The sequence below is a fragment of the Australozyma saopauloensis genome, chromosome 2, assembly GCF_035610405.1.
Source record: "Australozyma saopauloensis chromosome 2, complete sequence".
Taxonomy (NCBI): Eukaryota; Fungi; Ascomycota; class Pichiomycetes; order Serinales; family Metschnikowiaceae; genus Australozyma; species Australozyma saopauloensis.
Window position 1 is genome coordinate 2,056,818 of NC_086132.1, and position 16,556 is coordinate 2,073,373.

The window sequence follows — 16,556 nt, forward strand, 5'->3', positions numbered from 1 at the left end:
TTATGAAATAGACATTTTGCTAATGTAACTTATTGCATTCCAGCTAATGCAGCCTTCGATTTTTTGTCGTGGCCCTTTTTCCGGCTGTGATTTGCAACACTCGCTTTGTTTTGCTCTTTTCTAGCTAAAGACTTCTTTGTCTTTGGCACAGATGGCTTCAGTTCTGGTTCGTCCTCGAGTTTGATCTGTTTTTTAACACGTTGTGTGAGGGCGCGGTCCTTGAGTGCTTCCTGAAATTTTTCCTCCAATACCTTGTATCTTTTTGGAGATTGCAGAAGCATTCTATACCATCCTTCAATCTGCTCATCAGACCAATTCGTCGCTTTGCGCATGGACGCACGTTCGGCCTTTTTTCTGCATGTTCTCTCAAAAATAAGTTCTCCCTTCTCTTTGAGATACTCAAAGAGAATCAATGAGTTCACGTCATGCTCTGTTGGTGCAGGTGGTATGGGTTCACCAAAATCTTCAAGCATGTCTTCCTCCGAGATTGGTTGGTTTTTCGAATTAACCAAATGATCAGGTTTTCCTCTTGACTCTGTAAACTCTGTGATATCATCGTATGTGTCATCTCTTTCATCCTCGTCACTTTCATATAGCAATCTTAATGCATGAGTCAATGTCTTCTTTTTATTTTCTTCCTTATTGTTTGCGGAAGTCAGCTTCTTAAGTATCTCTGTTGTCTCATTCTCTTTTAGGCTAAAACGTTTAATACCCAGTTCAAGCTCCTGGCTTGATGGGCCCGTGTTCTTTGGTGTATCATTGCTTTGTGAGCTTGTAATCATCTCATTGATTAAGCTCGGGTCTTCTAATAATAAATTAATGACCAGATCAATGTTGTTGTCGTTCTTTAGTAATATTGCCAGAGCCTGTTGAGAGGTGATATCCGGAAACATGTCCTGCAACAACACTATGTCGCTCTCACTGACAGAGGATGCTTTCAGATACTCTAGGTCTCTCAAAAATGGAAGCCTCTCTTCGATATCGGGGGAAATTCTCTTGAACTCGTCCGAAATGATTATCGCACAGAGAAGAGGTGCAACCATCAACGTCCCACTGCTATGAATACCCAATGTTGCCACAAGTGACGCCAACTTGGCTGTTGATAAGGAAAGCACACTTATGAGCATCAAGTTTCGAATCGCAGTTGCGTGAACACTTTGACCCCCAGCGTAAGTGGTCTCAAGAGACTCAATCCACTCGATCGAGACAAACATCTCGGCAAACTGAAGGGCACTCGACGAGTTTTGGGAGCTTCTTTCTTTCTTCACCACCCTATGATTATTTGCGCCGCCTCCAGTCATCAGCAATGTCTGAGTTTTGGGTAGCGTCGAGTGTTGGCCCAATAGCATAGCAAGGTACTGTGGGATTTCCGGTGAAATTTCACCGTCCTTGACCTTCTCTTGAAGATATCTTCGAAGCGGAGGGATCAGAGAGATCTTGCCCGACTTCTTATTGTCGTTAAACTTTGACTTTAGTGTGCCAGCTAGAAGACCCCTCACAACAGTTGCGTTTTTCTCAACATAAACATTCACAAAGTGCCAGAGACTCTCGCCCTGGATTCCAAGCTTGACAAGGCCATAGTCACGGATCACTTGGAGAATATAGGCTCTAAGAACCTCAGTGTTGGCTCTGATATCGGGATTGATTGCTCCTAAGGAGAAAATTCTCTTTGACTCTTGGCTTGTTTCAGACAAATACACTTTCAAAAATAGCTGGAGCTGTTGCTGACTCTTCACATGGAGCTTCACCTCGCCTTTTAGAAGAACTTGACACAATTCAATGTAGCCCTCGATCAAGTGCACCCATATTACAGGATCTTTGTCTATAAGCGAAGATCGCAATTGAAAAGGCGGGAAGTGTGGAATTGGGATGCTCAATTGGTCTTCCATGTTGAACGGTGGCAATCAATTTTCAGATCGTGGAGTATATAGAACTGCGTTTTGCAGCCTTATGTGAGGCTCATGTACAGAACAGAGAAGACCCTCTTGAAATTTAATATCATATCTTTGCCTCCAAATTTTAAATTTTAAATTTCTTGATTGTGAAGGGTGCTAGTGTACTTTGTCTAATAGAGATGACTTCAGCTAATGCATTCTTTACTATGCTGTCGATCGATGCGCAGGTTTAGGTTTTATGGCACAAAGAATTTCGCCTCGTCAAGATATACGAGGGCTTCTTTACTGGGGGTCGAGAACTTTTTAGTATCGAATAGAAGTTGACTTTTGGCAATACTTTATATTCCCAAATTTAAAAAAATTTTGATCGACAGCGCAAATAGTTTAGTGGTAAAATCCAACTTTCCCAAGGTTGTGTCCCTGGTTCGATTCCTGGTTTGCGCATTTCTTTTTTGATTGTACTGGCCCAAGGACTGATCGAGTTCATTGACTCGATGAGCTTCCTACTTTCTCTATGTGTATAATTGAAAGATGCAGGTGTATTGCAAGTCTAGAGTACTCAAGTGAAAAATTAAAACGAAAATGTGAGTGATTCAAGTTCCGGGACAACAAATAGAGATTCAAGAGAGTTCTCAAAAACAGTACTCATAACAAGTGACTGATCGTCGACACTTTCTATCACTACTCTTGGTAAAACAACTTCACCAGAGTTTATTGGTATGAGAGCAATCTCCATCTGTGTAAGAGCATTGGAATCGGCAACAGAAAATTGGGTACTCTGTCTCCCGGATATGAGCCAATTTTCATCTTCCTGAATCTGAACTTGAAATAATCTGGCTTTTGGTTGCTTGCTGGGGGAGCTTGCTGCCAAAATTTCAGCTGGACTCAACTTTGCCCATTTGTTAGATGACTTGATAATCAATTTTGAGGTGATCGGTTGACCAACAATAAATGGAACTTTACGTTCGTAATCGAATCGAAATTCATGATACATGTCAACAAAGGGCGCCTCAACAGGAATGTAAAGCTGCTGAACTCTCAGATCTACCTCAACATCTCTCAAATTTGAATCTAAGACAGTTTGTAGAATATCTTTCAACTTCGCAAAGTCAGATGTCGAAATATATTTACTGATGCGGCTGTTCAAAAGGCTTGTGATTTCAACGGAATTCCTCGAAAGAATTTCTCGAGTCAGAAAGTAGGTCTGCCAACAAAACTGAAGACTAGATACTGCTGGGGCAATCAAATAGTAGTGTTTCAAAACTCCCGAAGCTTTAAGCTCAGCTTGTAGTCCCTTGAGCACTTTTCTTTCGCATTCTGTTCTCAAACATTTATACGATAATTTGAAATCAAATGAATTCTCAGGCTCAAATGCGTCATTACATATGTCATCCTTCCGAGATATCTCGTAAAACATGCTAGCGGGTTGATCACCGGACACGATCAACGAATTATCGTTTTCGAAAACACTAAACAGACTTTTAACATTGTAACTGTTGGAAGGACATGTAAACTTGCAGTCTATCACTTCGAGTGGTAGGTCGCTTTCAATCGCACTCACTTGAAACTTGGAGTAAATGCAGTTCAGACGGAAGTAGTCATTGACAACAATAGAAATGTTTAGATTCAAATCAAAGGTATCACTTATAGTCAATTCATGTGCCTTGTTGTTCGCCTCGAATGTACATTTTGCCTGTATTTCTGCGATGCTTCGATCGCCCGGGAATTGAAACAGGAGTGACTTCTTTGAATCAGGATCCATGGAACTGATCATTTGAGGTTCGGAGCTTTCGACTAGCTTCAAAGAGGCGGACGATCGGTATAGAGTAATTTGCAAATTCTTGATTGATTGTGTGCCACTGTAAACAACACAGTCAAGCGATGGCACATTTATCTCAACATCGGCAGGATTAATCAAGTCGATGTGGAATGCATTTGGATTGGGGTATAAAAGGAATGTCATCTCAGCGAACGAAGGACTAGATTTGTTAATCATACGATTAAGTATCGGCCTTGCTGCCAAAACGGTGTCATTCATAAAAGTGACAGTGCGTAGCTCTTCTTGGAAAGACAAGCGAATGCTTGGAGCTAGATCTAAGATAATTCTTTGGATGCAATATTCTCCACTACGCAAAATTGTTGACAGAAGATGAACGCAGGAGATTGCGTTTGCTTTAAGAGTAAGCTTCTCAGTGTCAAAGACGATGGTGTTCCCTTCATTGGCTGTATTAGCCAACACTATTTGTATCTTTTCCACAGCTATAGCAACAGGGTATTCGTTTGAAATATTCATAGTAATGAAGTAGTCTTCGCTCTCATTGTAAGAGACCCCTGCCATAACTTCAATTGAGAAAAAGTCAACTAGTGGGTACTCATAGGTATTTTCTAGAGATTCGGAGAGTGAAATCATTTCCTTAAATAACTGTTGACATTCTTGGGGGGTCTTTATGGATTGATAATTGTGAACGACCTCGGACTGTGCATCTGTAGCTATACTTTTCTTCAATAGAGAGAAAAGATCGAAATAATGCTCGAGCAATTGGGTTGGATTGCACAAATCGAGCTTTATCGCGCACTTGAGGTATGTTTCCAATATAACACCCCCCATCATTGACCAACCTTCTATCAAGAATCGTTCATATGCTGAAACAAGGATGGTGTAGGCTCCTTCATAGTTTTTCAATTCGTATTGATGAAGCGCAGAGTCGATGCTGAGAAGATCAGCTGTATCCATGCGCGCTGCCGCAACATACTCTCGAATGGCAAGGGATGTAAGGTCATCGAAAGATTTCATGAAAGTTATTTCGTTCTGAAGCGATTCCCTGAGCTTAGAGGATGAGGGCGTATACTTATCAGAGTTTCTATCCTCTAGCGATATGTTCACCAATAACTCACCTAAATCAAGCAGCTTATAGCCTATATTTATGGCTAGGGTATTGAGAATGCGGCGTTGAACAAGAATCAAATCTGCAATTTCTGTGGACAATTGTTCCCCGATAAACTTCAACTGATTGCTAGCCTCATTCGTAGATCTTGTGCTTTGGTACTTGGAAATGATTTTTGCATGCAAGTAATGGTCAATCAAAGTATATAACCATTCCTTCACTAACGACTCGCCAGAGTATTCTCTGTCAATTGCGTTAACAAATTTGGAAAGATTGCGGAGAAGTTCAATTTGGCAAAATAAATGATCTTTCTCGGATTTTCCCTGGTGAGACAAGCTATTTAGAAGGGATATGTTTTTTAAGAATACTGCAAAACGTGCAGTAAGAGATTGTGTTTCCGCTGTCTCAGAAAATAGATCCATTAAGAGCGTATCGGAGTCGTAGATTTCTTCTGGCGACTTTTGAGAAAAATCAAAAGTGAATGTGAAATTATCAAGATCATCAAGTCGAAGAGCCTTTTTGGACAGTAAGGCAGAGACATGGTCCGAGAGTTGTTTGTAATACCTCCTAGCCTCATCAAAGAAACGCATATCCGCAAAGGAGTTGGCTAATTCAAGAGTTGCAAAAATATTTAGACCATGGCTGGAGCCCTGTCGCAGGGAAGCCAATCTGATGTTGCTGGTCAACTTGTGAGAGAAGGAGACAAGTATGAGCTGTTTTATCAGCTCAAACAACTCTAAGTAAGCCTCTCTTCTTTTGTCATCCTCATCATACTGCTCTTTAATTCGAAGTATGTTCTCAGAAACAGGGTGCACGGTATCGAGTTCCGGATCCTTCAATTGTTTGCCCTTCTCAAAGTCCAAAAGAAGCTTATCGAACACCGAGCTCCGGACAATATTGCCCTTCTTCTCAGAACTGTTTTTTGCTGCTACGTATATTATACCCCATACCGCATTTTGTCCCACCACAAATGCCTTGAGCCATTCCTTGATCAAGGGTCGAGCCTGCCCTCTATAAACGTCAACGTTATCTGCTTTGACAAACATAAGCCTTAAATAAACGCGATCTGATGACGGCCTGGAAGGCTCATTTTCAATGCTATGTCGTTTGGGATACTCCTCCCGAAATTCCACGGGGAGATCGTGTATGGTTTTAATCGGTTTCTCAGAACTATACTTCCAATTGAGTTTCAGAATCGGAAATCGCGGTAGAAGCTCCTTCTGTATGACTGGAAATACTCCAAACGGATCATAGTAGCCTACGACTATCGTGCTGCCGTCCTGGCCGTTGTGTGTGGACATGGAGTATCGATCGACTGTGGAAAGTCTGGTAAATATGGGGTAGATCAACACGAAACAAAAAAAAGATGCGCAAGCCCGGAATCGAACCGGGGGCCCAACGATGGCAACGTTGGATTTTACCACTAAACCACTTGCGCGCTCCGAGACGGGGAATTGAACCCCGGTCCTCCGCGCGACAAGCGGAGATTCTAGCCACTAAACTATCTCGGATTTCTTGTTGAATGAAAAGTGGTACATTTACAAGACAACTCTATATTGCATAGAATTTGAGATGGATCAGTCTCAGACAATATGATTCTGATTTCCAAGTTCCCTTGATATCATCTGGCAACCTATTTCTGCATAGACGATCAGTGTCACTTGCAACAGGGGCCATTGCTTGTGGGGAGATGAACAAAGAAAACCTAAATACCTTGTCAGTTCTTCTCCATTTGATGTGAATATTTTACTGAGATACAAAAATTTCTGCATTTTTCTCGTTTTCTTTTCTCTCTACTTGTATCCGGCTGATGGTTCATCACGAGTCATATGACTCCAACTTTCGCAGCCATTACCACTACTAATGATTAGTCGAGTATTTATTAGACATTTCAGGGCCTCGCTTGTAGATCAGTATAAGGTTGCCATTGTAGGTGCTGGCCCCGCTGGATTCTACACTGCGCATCATTTGCTTCATAAATCCAACGGACAGCCCGTTTCTGTCGATTTCTTTGACAGACTTCCTGCTCCATTTGGACTAAGCAGATATGGAGTAGCACCTGACCACCCGGAGGTTAAGAACTGTGAAGAATACATGGAAAATCTTATGAAAAATGATTCTTATCAAACTAGATTCTTCGGAAATGTGAAGGTTGGAAGAGACATAACATTGGCTGACTTAAAGGAACATTACCACTCAATTGTGTTGGCTTACGGGTGTACAGCATCAGACAATACGCTAAATATTGACGGCTCAGACCATCCGGCAGTAATCCCTGCTAGGAAGTTGGTGAATTGGTACAATGGGCATCCTGATGCGTCTGAATGGTCTATTTCACTAGAGAACGTAGAGGATGTCACGATCATTGGGAATGGTAACGTAGCAATCGATGTTGCCCGTATCCTTCTAGCAAGTCCTGAAGGTCATTGGCAGCCTACAGACATAACCTCTAGAGCTGTTGAAGTGTTACGAAAAAGCTCTGTTAAACGTATAAACATTGTTGCACGCAGGGGTATTCTCGAATCTGCATTCACAAATAAAGAGATACGAGAACTTCTCAATATTTCAAAGGAATCCGGAATCCGGTTTGTCCCTATAGAAGAGTCGCTCCTAGCTCCTCTACATGATAAAAGCAAGTCCTTAGGCAGAGTTGAGAAGCGCAAACTCTCCATACTAGACAAAGCTTCGAAGGAAGCTCATCAGATCGATGATTGCGGGCGAAAGCAATGGGGTCTCTACTTTCAATTGAGTCCAAAAGAATTTATAGCAAACTCTGAGAATCCAAACCTACTTTCAAGCACAGTTTTCGAAGAAAATGAGCTTATAGAAGATGCTCTCCTCGGAAAGATCTCAGCAGTTCCTACCGGAAAACACACTACACTCAAGAACGAATTAGTTATTTTGTCTATTGGGTACAAGGGGAATAAATTAGAGGGATTGGATGAGTTAAACATCGATTACAATGTGAAAAAGAACTGTCTCTCAAACAACGGGGGAAGACTTTTGCTAAGAAATTCTTCTGATGAATATCTGTACTGTCATGGCTGGTACACCTCTGGATGGATCAAACATGGTCCTCAGGGAGTCATTGCAACCACCATGATGGAGTCTTTTGACACTGCAGAAAAGATCTTGGAAGATCTCGCCAATGGAATTCATAACGAAGCCAAGAGCCAAGCTGATATTGTTGAGCTCTTGCCGAAACACACAGTTACTTGGAATGGTTGGGAGAACATTGACAAACGTGAAAAGGAGGATGGACTGATTGTTGGCAAGACGAGAGAAAAACTCGTCACCATTGACGCTCTTGTTGAAGCATCAGGCAGCAATCATCCAAGAACGCATGTTGTCACAGGAAGGAAATAACTTGAATGGTCTATGCGTCTGAAGTTCTTGATGGTATCCCAATAATCGAACTTCTTATCCTCAAGATAGTCTGTTGCTCTCCGATACACCGTCATAGGTGTCTGTTGGAGTCCTTCGATGCCAAGGTAGTATTCATACCCTGCAAGAGTGTACTTATTGGTTGGAGGCAAGAAAGGTATGAGATCGTGTTTGTGAATCATTCGAATGTATCCGCTGGTTAAGGTCTCGAAAGACTTGTACTCTTCGATGTGCTGTACTACATTGTCAGTTTCAAATAGGTCGTCCACAAACTTGGTAAACTGCGGATTCCCGATCTTTGGACTACCCAAAGTAACAACCAATGCTTCGTATCCCAAAAGACGAAGCTCTATTCCAATCAAAAGCCCCAAAGCAGCTCCAAGTGAATGGCCTGCGATCTTAATTTCTCGGTGAGGGTATTTTTTCTTTTGTTCCAAAATCATCTTTATTACCTCATAGCCATTCGTTTTTATGAATGATGCAAAGCCCCTGTGCACTCGACAATCAGTGCAGCATATGCCAGATACATCATATCTAGGATCTAAGATTGCCTGTGGTTGATATTCGGTATTGACAAGATCCAAGTTGTTGATCCAATCGGTACTTGAAGAGGTGCCCTTGACGACAACGTAAATGAAGTCTTCCTCTGGATCTAATGCTATGAAACCATTGCCAACATCAAGGAAATTATCAAAATTGAATCTCGTCACGATATCTATATCTTTAATATGCTCGTGACTGCAAGATGGCGAAGGACATTTATCACCTTGGCTACCTATGGTACCTGTTTCTAACCCCAAAGGAGCACAATATGCAACTGAAGATAGGTGGGCATATTTTATAAGTTCAAAATAGTCCTGATCAGGGGTGTCTTCGTCAGTTCCTAAGACTGCTTTGTCAGAATTGTTCTGGTCCCAATTAGCCTGGACAGCCAAAGAAAATAATAATAGCCACCAATAAAGCATTCTCGGTTCCAAAATTGAAGTAAATAGAACTATCATAGAACCGGAACTTTGTCTACACATATATCTCAAGCCTTGTACAATTACACAAGTTTTCAGCTCTCTTTATTCTGCCATACTCTTTCTTTCGATGGGAAGTTTTAATCACAGCGACAAAAGGGAGTATTGAACGCTCGCGAATGAAAATTACGATAGAATCCGTATTTGGTATTTTCTTAATGTTGTCTTTTGTTTGTATGTACACGATGATATATTGATGGACCCGATCAAATTGGAACCTGTATCACTATTTTTTACTTTCGTCAATCTTTCCGTCCTTGAAAGGATTCTCTTTCTGAGCCTTGTCTAACATGGGCTTAATGTTGTGAGTAGCTAGGGCAGTATTGACACAGGTAATGTAGTTCTCCCAAAGCTCGGTGCACTCGTTTTGAATAGACTTTCCCTGCAAGAATTTATCAGTGTACCATTTATTGAAGCATTCGTCGTATTCTAGTTTTGCATCAGTGCATTCAGGGGCGAAAGACACCGACATTATGTTTCCCATTGGAAAGAGACCAGATAAGTGCTGAGTAGTGTGTGGAGCAGTACTTGACCAAATGTCAGCTCCACACGAAAGTTGCTATCTGACCTTTACAATAGAAGATAGATACTTGTTTAATTTAAAAGGTTTTCTTCCGTCGTTTAATTGTCTATTTGGAAGAATTGTTTTGTATTGCCAAGCATGAATTTGCCTGGTTGCGTTCAGTCTCTAGCTTTTCACAGAGGTGCTCGTAAATGATCAAAATTTGAACAAACAATTAAATTTCCAAAAAGCTGGAAAAAACGAGAAAACGTTATACCCGACGATGATTCTAAACGCAATTTTCTTGATATGTCATTTCTTATAGAAATTCAGTGTGGGTTCATAATATCGAATTATTGTATTAGTGTCTGATCTAAAAAGTACCTACTTCATATCAGCGCCAACTTTTTGCATCCAGATCTTCTCTGCCTCGACAATGGTGTTAATGTTGGCCTTCATCTTGTTCATGGTCTCAATGTATTCGTCGTACTCGTCACTGTCGAACACAATTCCTCCTCCTGCTTGAAGATAGGCCACGCCCTTTTTGAAAACCATCGTTCTCAAGGCAATACAAGTATCCATTGTTTTACCATCATAACCCCAATGACCAACAGCTCCAGCGTAGACACCACGCTTCTCCTTTTCTAATTCACCAATGAGTTCCATTGCTCTGACCTTTGGAGCACCACTGACTGTACCAGCAGGGAAAATGGAACGAAATGCGTCAAATCTGGTCTTGTCTTCTCTCAAAGTACCACTTACCTCCGAAATTAAGTGCATGACATGAGAAAATCTCTGAATGGTCAACAAACGGTCAACCAGGTTACTCTCTGGGGTGCAAACTCTGTTCACATCATTACGAGCCAAATCCACCAACATGATATGTTCAGCGCGATCCTTCAAACTGGATCTCAAAATTGTGGCATTCGACTCATCCTCTTCCTTGGTCTTTCCTCTAGCAATCGTACCAGCAATAGGATGAGTGACGATCTTATTATTCTCATCACATTTCACCAAAAGCTCAGGGGATGCACCGATGACTTGGAAGTCGAGGAGGTCAATGTAGAACAAGTATGGGGACGGGTTGACAGTTCTCAAGTGTCTGTAAATGTTGAATGGATGCAAGGAAGTTGGTCTGGCAACTCTTTGAGATGGAACAGCTTGAATAATGTCACCTAGTTTAATGTGTTCCTTCAATTTTTTGACATGGCTTTCGTAGCCCGCTTGGCCGATATTAGATGTGAAGCTTTGGTTGGTTTGAATTGGAGCCTGGACTGGATTGATCTCGTCAAGAGTCTTTCTAGCCTTCAAAATTTTTTCAATGACACGAATTTCCTCGCAAGCGTTCTCGTAGGCACTCTTGATGTCGCCCTCACCGTCAATTTTAACATTATTAATGATTTGGAACCTCTGGAACACATGGTCATAAGCAACTATTAGGTCACAGAGCATCAATACAGCCTCCGGCACTTGCAAGACATCCTTCAAAGGACGTTTTGTTTTAGGCTCAAAGTACTTTACACAGTCGTAGGAAATGTAGCCCACAGCACCTCCGCTAAGTTTGGGCAATCCGGGGACGGAGGCTTGATGGTTTTGGCTCAACTCTTTCTCCAAAATAGTCAACGGGTCAACGTCAGTGTATTCCTCACCGAAAACCTCGCTGTTGTCACCAGTCTTGATCACCTTACGTGGCTTGAATCCAATAAAAGAGTATCTATCAACTGAGTCACCATTGATTGAAGATTCAAACAAAAAAGATTCTGATCTGTCTGGGTTGTTCAATTCAGCGAGTTTCAAGTAAGCCAGATGAACAGTTAAGCCCTCTGTTTCCATGTACTTGTAAATGGGATACAAATTTGGCTTTGGAATTGAGAGTTCATTATCAGCAACGAGACATTGCAAGTCCTCCAAAGAAGGATGAATAGAAGACTTATGAGTTAGTGTCAGGTCAGGGTGAAATCGCTTTCTGTTTCTATATAATACATACGAACATGAGGGGGTTGTTGAACTAGTTGGTTTCAGTGACTCAGAAAATTTACCACTTCTGTACCAAGCGACGTACTGCAGGTAACCTGAAACTTCAAGTCTATAGACTCACTCCAAAACCAAAATTCCCGAAATTGCGTCGACATAAACAATTGTTTTGGCAATAATTTCCGTTCCAATAGCATTGGGAGAATTAGCAGGGATGACTACGAAAACTTCCATCCTCAACTCTTCGCAGTAGCCACTTGTGGTCACAGTGACGTCTGGCCGTAATTCAAAGCCAGACCGTGCTGATGAATTGTTTCTGGTCAAAACAATTCCTTCTTCGTGCACTCGCGTCACCACACATGAATATTTGTCCAAAATTTCCGGCTCGGTCTCGAGTTTCCGAAGAATCCAGTATCGTTCAGATTTTTGTTGGTAATAATTTGCAGCCATCTGTGCGCAGTCCAATTCGGCAGTATGTCCTTGAAGCACTGATTGATCCAAGGAGCCATGAAGCTGATAGCCTAATGCCTTCAAATGAGAGTATCGACTGAAATCAGTGGCAAGGCTTCCTTCGACAGTTTTGAAATGCACATGTGTAAGTATTTGTAGCTGATTGAGAAAAGCCTCAATGTTCTCGGTAGGATCACCTACGTTCACGTACCCGTTCTCGAGGCCATACCCAATGTTTTGACCAGTTGTTCCAGTCTCCAATTGTTCACGATCCAAATGATTGTATGCGAATTTTGCAGCAGGCATTGACACATATCCGTTTTTGTCTCTAGCGAACGCAGTCTGAGAGTATGATTTTGCTGTAAACTCCGGGAAGAAAGCATTTTTGTGCTTAATGATAATACCTTCGCCTTCAGAATAACCGCTTCTGTCCGCAAAGTTCTGGTTACGAAATATCACCGGAACGTTGTTGTTTGTGCAATACATCGCGGTTAAAGCTCCCAAGAGCATGTTCGTCTCAGATTTGAAAAACAAAGCCCGTTGTTCGGGAGAAGAGCGACTCAATTGAAGGTCCGTCTTGATAGTGCCATTTTCTTCATCGAAATGATGGACCTTCCGAATCAAACTGCCGGAGTGAGGTTGCACTGCCGTGGCATTGTTTCTGTTTCTCAACGTGAAATGTATTTTGAGGAATGTCTCGATGAATTTGAGATTTTGATGGTCATCAATATCAAGATCCATTTCCTTAACTTCGGAAGGTTTAGCTCGATTGAATAGTCTAAATGTTTTAAGAAGACTCGGTTGTGACTCCCCCAGAAGACTTGCTTCTAAGTTCGTTTCATCTAGTCTGATGATTTTCGACCGTGAGATATTGTCAAATGAAATAGACACCTTTTCTGCCATATTTTTTAATTGATCTTGCAAAGAAGGGTTGTATGCAAAGGTGACAGTCATGCATGATTGAAACTTCGTTGGCAAATTCTTAGAGCCTTCCATGAAATTGAGATCACCAACTCTAAAATAGTCTGCAGTTTTGTTGGAGCAAGTCTCTGTGAAGTTCATCTGTTTCAAAAGACTTTCGGGAAGAAGCGGACTCGACGAATCATGGTTGGGAAAGAACCTGTTCACGAACATGGCAGAATTCAGAGCCCATTCCCTGAAAATTGAAGAAGAAGGAGTCACCTTTGTCGCAGGGTCCACAATGTGGATATTAATTAAATATTTCCTGGTGCTCACCTTTTCCAAGGATACACCCATGCTCAGCTGACCAGGAAGGAGATACATGACATGATCGTTGAAATAAGGTCGTTTTCTTAAATGTTGGAAATGCTCTCTGAAGTTTCGTTCATCGGACGCTCTTCCAATCTTGGACAATGGGGTGTTATCTAGATCCTTGACCGAGGAGGCGACCAAAGATGTTTGTCGGAGCGACGCAAGTAGATTGGATGACAATAAGGGATCTGTCATAGCATTTTCCAGGTTTTCGTATACTCCGAGTGATACCATGAAGTCATAGAGGCTTTTCTGTGTTAAGGGCGTAGTTCCTAGCAACTTGCAATTGGCAAGTTGTTTCAAGAGACCGGGATGAGGATAGATGATTGCAAATTTGATCATGTTCAATATTGGCTTGAACTTGGACTCTTTCCAAATACTGAAAAGTACTGTTAAATCGTCGAAGCTTGGCTTTCTTTTGAGTATGTCCGAGGCGAGAGCATTGAAGTCTTGTAGAACTGTCTGATCAAATTCCATCAACTCTATTGAATCCGACATCACTGGAAGTGGAGTCGCAAAGTATAATGTATGATATGGAATGCTGTTAGAAAATTTTAGGGAGGAGAGGTTTGTGGTTCTCTCCATAGGCATGCACCCAGGCACCATCCAATGCTGGAAGTCGGAACAGAGATGAGAGTGAATAGCCATAAGGAATGCAGACTGTTCTAAGTAGTTCTCACAATGTACCGGCTTAAAAAGGGATATCATATTTACAAGTTTGAGGATGGTGACTGGTGCAGTGCCGCTTTCACTGGCGATATGAGAATGTAAACGTGGCGAAAGCTCATCTATAATTGGAGAGAATGATCTTGAGGTAGCGAGGAAGTAATGCACTAGTTGAACTAACTCGGCCCTGGGTGCAAATGTCTCGATGAACCTATTCAGGATTATATCCAAGGAACGTATCCATTCTGGTTGGAAGACCTCATTTGCAACGAATGTTACATCTTGAGGATGGACACGTTTAAGTTCATTATTCATTGTGAGGACAATCATTCTGTTGTGAAAGTGGTGGAATATAGAGGTTGGTGGCTGCAATACAACACCCAACTCAATTTCCGCCATGCCTGAATGGAATTCGATGACTGAGCCAACCGCAGAAGGCTCTTCAATGTTCTTTTGACAGACCTGCTGCCACAGTGATACCTTTTTGAACGTCATCAGACTAGCAAGAGCTTTTATAACTGGACTTGTGATTTCCACCTCAGGAAGTGAGTTTGACGGATCGAGAAAAGAGCGATACGAAAAATGCGTACTTCCTGACACGCATTGTCGAGACAATTCATCTGATTTTGCGATAGACGCTGCAGTCAGAGATTTTTCACCTGTGGAGTCATTTGATGAGAAGAATTGTGACTTGAACAATGGAGAAGCATGAAACAATCTCGGGGAAGCTTGGTGAAAATGTCGTAGCAATGATACTCGTCGTATAGACACTCGCATTGTCCTACTCTATATTTGGTGGCCGTGAACTGGCTTCGGTTGATTTTCAGGATTGAATTCACTGATGTACAAAAATTCGCAGCCATCAAGGATAAGATACTTGACAAACATAGTCAAGTCAACAAAAACAAAATTTATACAGAAGGGAATCCTATTATTGAGTTTTCTGATATAAAGCACATTTTAAAGGCAAACAAATTATTCATCATTTTATGTGTTGATAGGCATCTAGCGAGGTAGATGTGCGTTTCCTACAATGGGTAAATCGACAAGCTGATGGGTTAATTCATTTCCTTCTTGACATAAAAACATGCAAATCTACGTCCACCTTTGCACAATGACTGCATTCTTCAAGTTCTCGCTCTCCACAGTCTCACCGCTTTCGGCGGCAATGGCTTTGATAGGGAAAGCATGCGAAAGAACAAAGTCCCGACCCGGGCTGTCATTAAATGAGTGATTGCGAACAAACTCGTACACAGATGTTATGGAATCAGCAGCGTTGAATCTATGTGTCAAGCGCTTTCCACTGGCAAATCGGATTTGAACAGGAGAATCACCAGTTGGATCGGAAGAGGGAGGTGCACTGGATTCTTGAGGTATTTCAGTCGATACGGGAGCTGGAGAGACCAGAACCTCGCCAGGAACAGGCGAGCCCAATCTCTGGCCTTGTCCATGGAACCCACCTTGGCTCGCTTTTGGAGGCACGTAGTCTTCGTCTACCTTTCTGATCACAGTGACATCGACATCTTGGCCCGACTCGACATCCAAGAGAGAGACAGGCACTCTGCCCTGCTTCAATTCGCTCAAAAGCTGGAAATTCTCGCGGTCATCATATCTGCGGAACGGGCCATCGCCGACTGTAAAGCCCTCGCGCCAGAAGGTGATCTGACGAGTGACCTTTGGAGGCACGTTCGAGTTGGCGCTGCGGTCGGGAATTGCCTCCAGCGATTGCGTGGAGTCGCCCAACCGGAAACCTGTTCCTGTGAAATTACGCTGGAAGTTCTCTGAGGGGTGTTGCGCAGAAGGTCTGTCATCAGGTTCAGTCAATTGGTCCTTGGCCCTCTGGATAATTCTGTCAACCAAGCCGCCCGCGGGTCTGTTGTCGTCCTTTTTGTCTGGGTTTTCCACCTGCAATGCAGACTTCTCGCCCCCGGTGAAGAAATTCTGGGCTGTCTTCTGCTCGTCATCGGAGTCTCCCAGCAAGTCTCTAAGAGTGCGGACGCCGCCACTGGGGGCCAGGCGTCCCGGGGCTGCACGCTGAGGAGATCTGTTGGCCGGCTCAAGGTTTTCGTTGGCATTGCCCTCGCCGTAGGTGTTGAAGTAGTCCTCAATGGCTGCGGTGACGTCGTAGTTGTTGCTGTTGAGGATTTGTTCCGCCAAGTAGCGGGGGCAATTCGTGACAGCGATGAAGGACTCAATGAGGGAATTAGGGTCTGACATTTTGAGAAATGGTCTAGATATACGAGTGTGGGGCGAGGAAGAATGGCCTTTTATCGGAGCTAGTATGTAATCTGGGGGTGGAATTTGAGGTGCGCATGATGAAATATAGCATTTCGAAATGCGAAAATGAAGAGAGCATAAGAATTGAAAAAAAAAAGGAATAAATGACACAAGAATTGATGGTTTTGAAGTTCTTGGATTCAATTGTGGTTGCGCAGATGTTTCATTCTTCTGGAATCTGCCAATTGGTCATAAGTCCTTCGTTAATTACATTGTAAACTGGCGTGGC

General features: G+C 42.4%; 7 protein-coding genes and 3 non-coding genes across 10 annotated transcripts; 2 read left to right on the top strand and 8 right to left on the bottom strand.

Moving 5' to 3' along the window:
• Positions 1–29: 29 nt before the first annotated feature.
• On the bottom strand, positions 30–1,889 carry PUMCH_002132 (uncharacterized protein; the record flags this gene model as incomplete). Its single annotated transcript, XM_063021153.1, has 1 exon — positions 30–1,889. The coding sequence occupies one exon, from the start codon at positions 1,887–1,889 to the stop codon at positions 30–32; it is 1,860 nt and encodes a 619-aa protein (XP_062877223.1).
• Positions 1,890–2,268: 379 nt separating this feature from the next.
• Positions 2,269–2,339, top strand: PUMCH_002133. The gene has a single exon. It is a non-coding gene; the product is annotated as a tRNA-Gly (tRNA).
• Positions 2,340–2,466: 127 nt separating this feature from the next.
• Positions 2,467–6,081, bottom strand: PUMCH_002134 (uncharacterized protein; the record flags this gene model as incomplete). Its single annotated transcript, XM_063021154.1, has 1 exon — positions 2,467–6,081. The coding sequence occupies one exon, from the start codon at positions 6,079–6,081 to the stop codon at positions 2,467–2,469; it is 3,615 nt and encodes a 1,204-aa protein (XP_062877224.1).
• A 66-nt stretch (positions 6,082–6,147) lies between these two features.
• PUMCH_002135 lies at positions 6,148–6,218 on the bottom strand. Its single transcript has one exon. It is a non-coding gene; the product is annotated as a tRNA-Gly (tRNA).
• Position 6,219: 1 nt separating this feature from the next.
• PUMCH_002136 lies at positions 6,220–6,291 on the bottom strand. Its single transcript has one exon. It is a non-coding gene; the product is annotated as a tRNA-Asp (tRNA).
• A 352-nt stretch (positions 6,292–6,643) lies between these two features.
• Positions 6,644–8,146, top strand: PUMCH_002137 (uncharacterized protein; the record flags this gene model as incomplete). The annotated part of the gene is made up of 1 exon (XM_063021155.1): positions 6,644–8,146. The coding sequence occupies one exon, from the start codon at positions 6,644–6,646 to the stop codon at positions 8,144–8,146; it is 1,503 nt and encodes a 500-aa protein (XP_062877225.1).
• Positions 8,110–9,189, bottom strand: PUMCH_002138 (uncharacterized protein; the record flags this gene model as incomplete). Its single annotated transcript, XM_063021156.1, has 1 exon — positions 8,110–9,189. One exon carries the CDS (start codon positions 9,187–9,189, stop codon positions 8,110–8,112), a length of 1,080 nt encoding a protein of 359 aa, XP_062877226.1.
• Positions 9,190–9,412: 223 nt separating this feature from the next.
• Positions 9,413–9,670, bottom strand: PUMCH_002139 (uncharacterized protein; the record flags this gene model as incomplete). The annotated part of the gene is made up of 1 exon (XM_063021157.1): positions 9,413–9,670. One exon carries the CDS (start codon positions 9,668–9,670, stop codon positions 9,413–9,415), a length of 258 nt encoding a protein of 85 aa, XP_062877227.1.
• Positions 9,671–10,072: 402 nt separating this feature from the next.
• On the bottom strand, positions 10,073–11,521 carry PUMCH_002140 (uncharacterized protein; the record flags this gene model as incomplete). The annotated part of the gene is made up of 1 exon (XM_063021158.1): positions 10,073–11,521. The coding sequence occupies one exon, from the start codon at positions 11,519–11,521 to the stop codon at positions 10,073–10,075; it is 1,449 nt and encodes a 482-aa protein (XP_062877228.1).
• A 261-nt stretch (positions 11,522–11,782) lies between these two features.
• On the bottom strand, positions 11,783–14,827 carry PUMCH_002141 (uncharacterized protein; the record flags this gene model as incomplete). Its single annotated transcript, XM_063021159.1, has 1 exon — positions 11,783–14,827. The coding sequence occupies one exon, from the start codon at positions 14,825–14,827 to the stop codon at positions 11,783–11,785; it is 3,045 nt and encodes a 1,014-aa protein (XP_062877229.1).
• Positions 14,828–16,556: the final 1,729 nt, after the last annotated feature.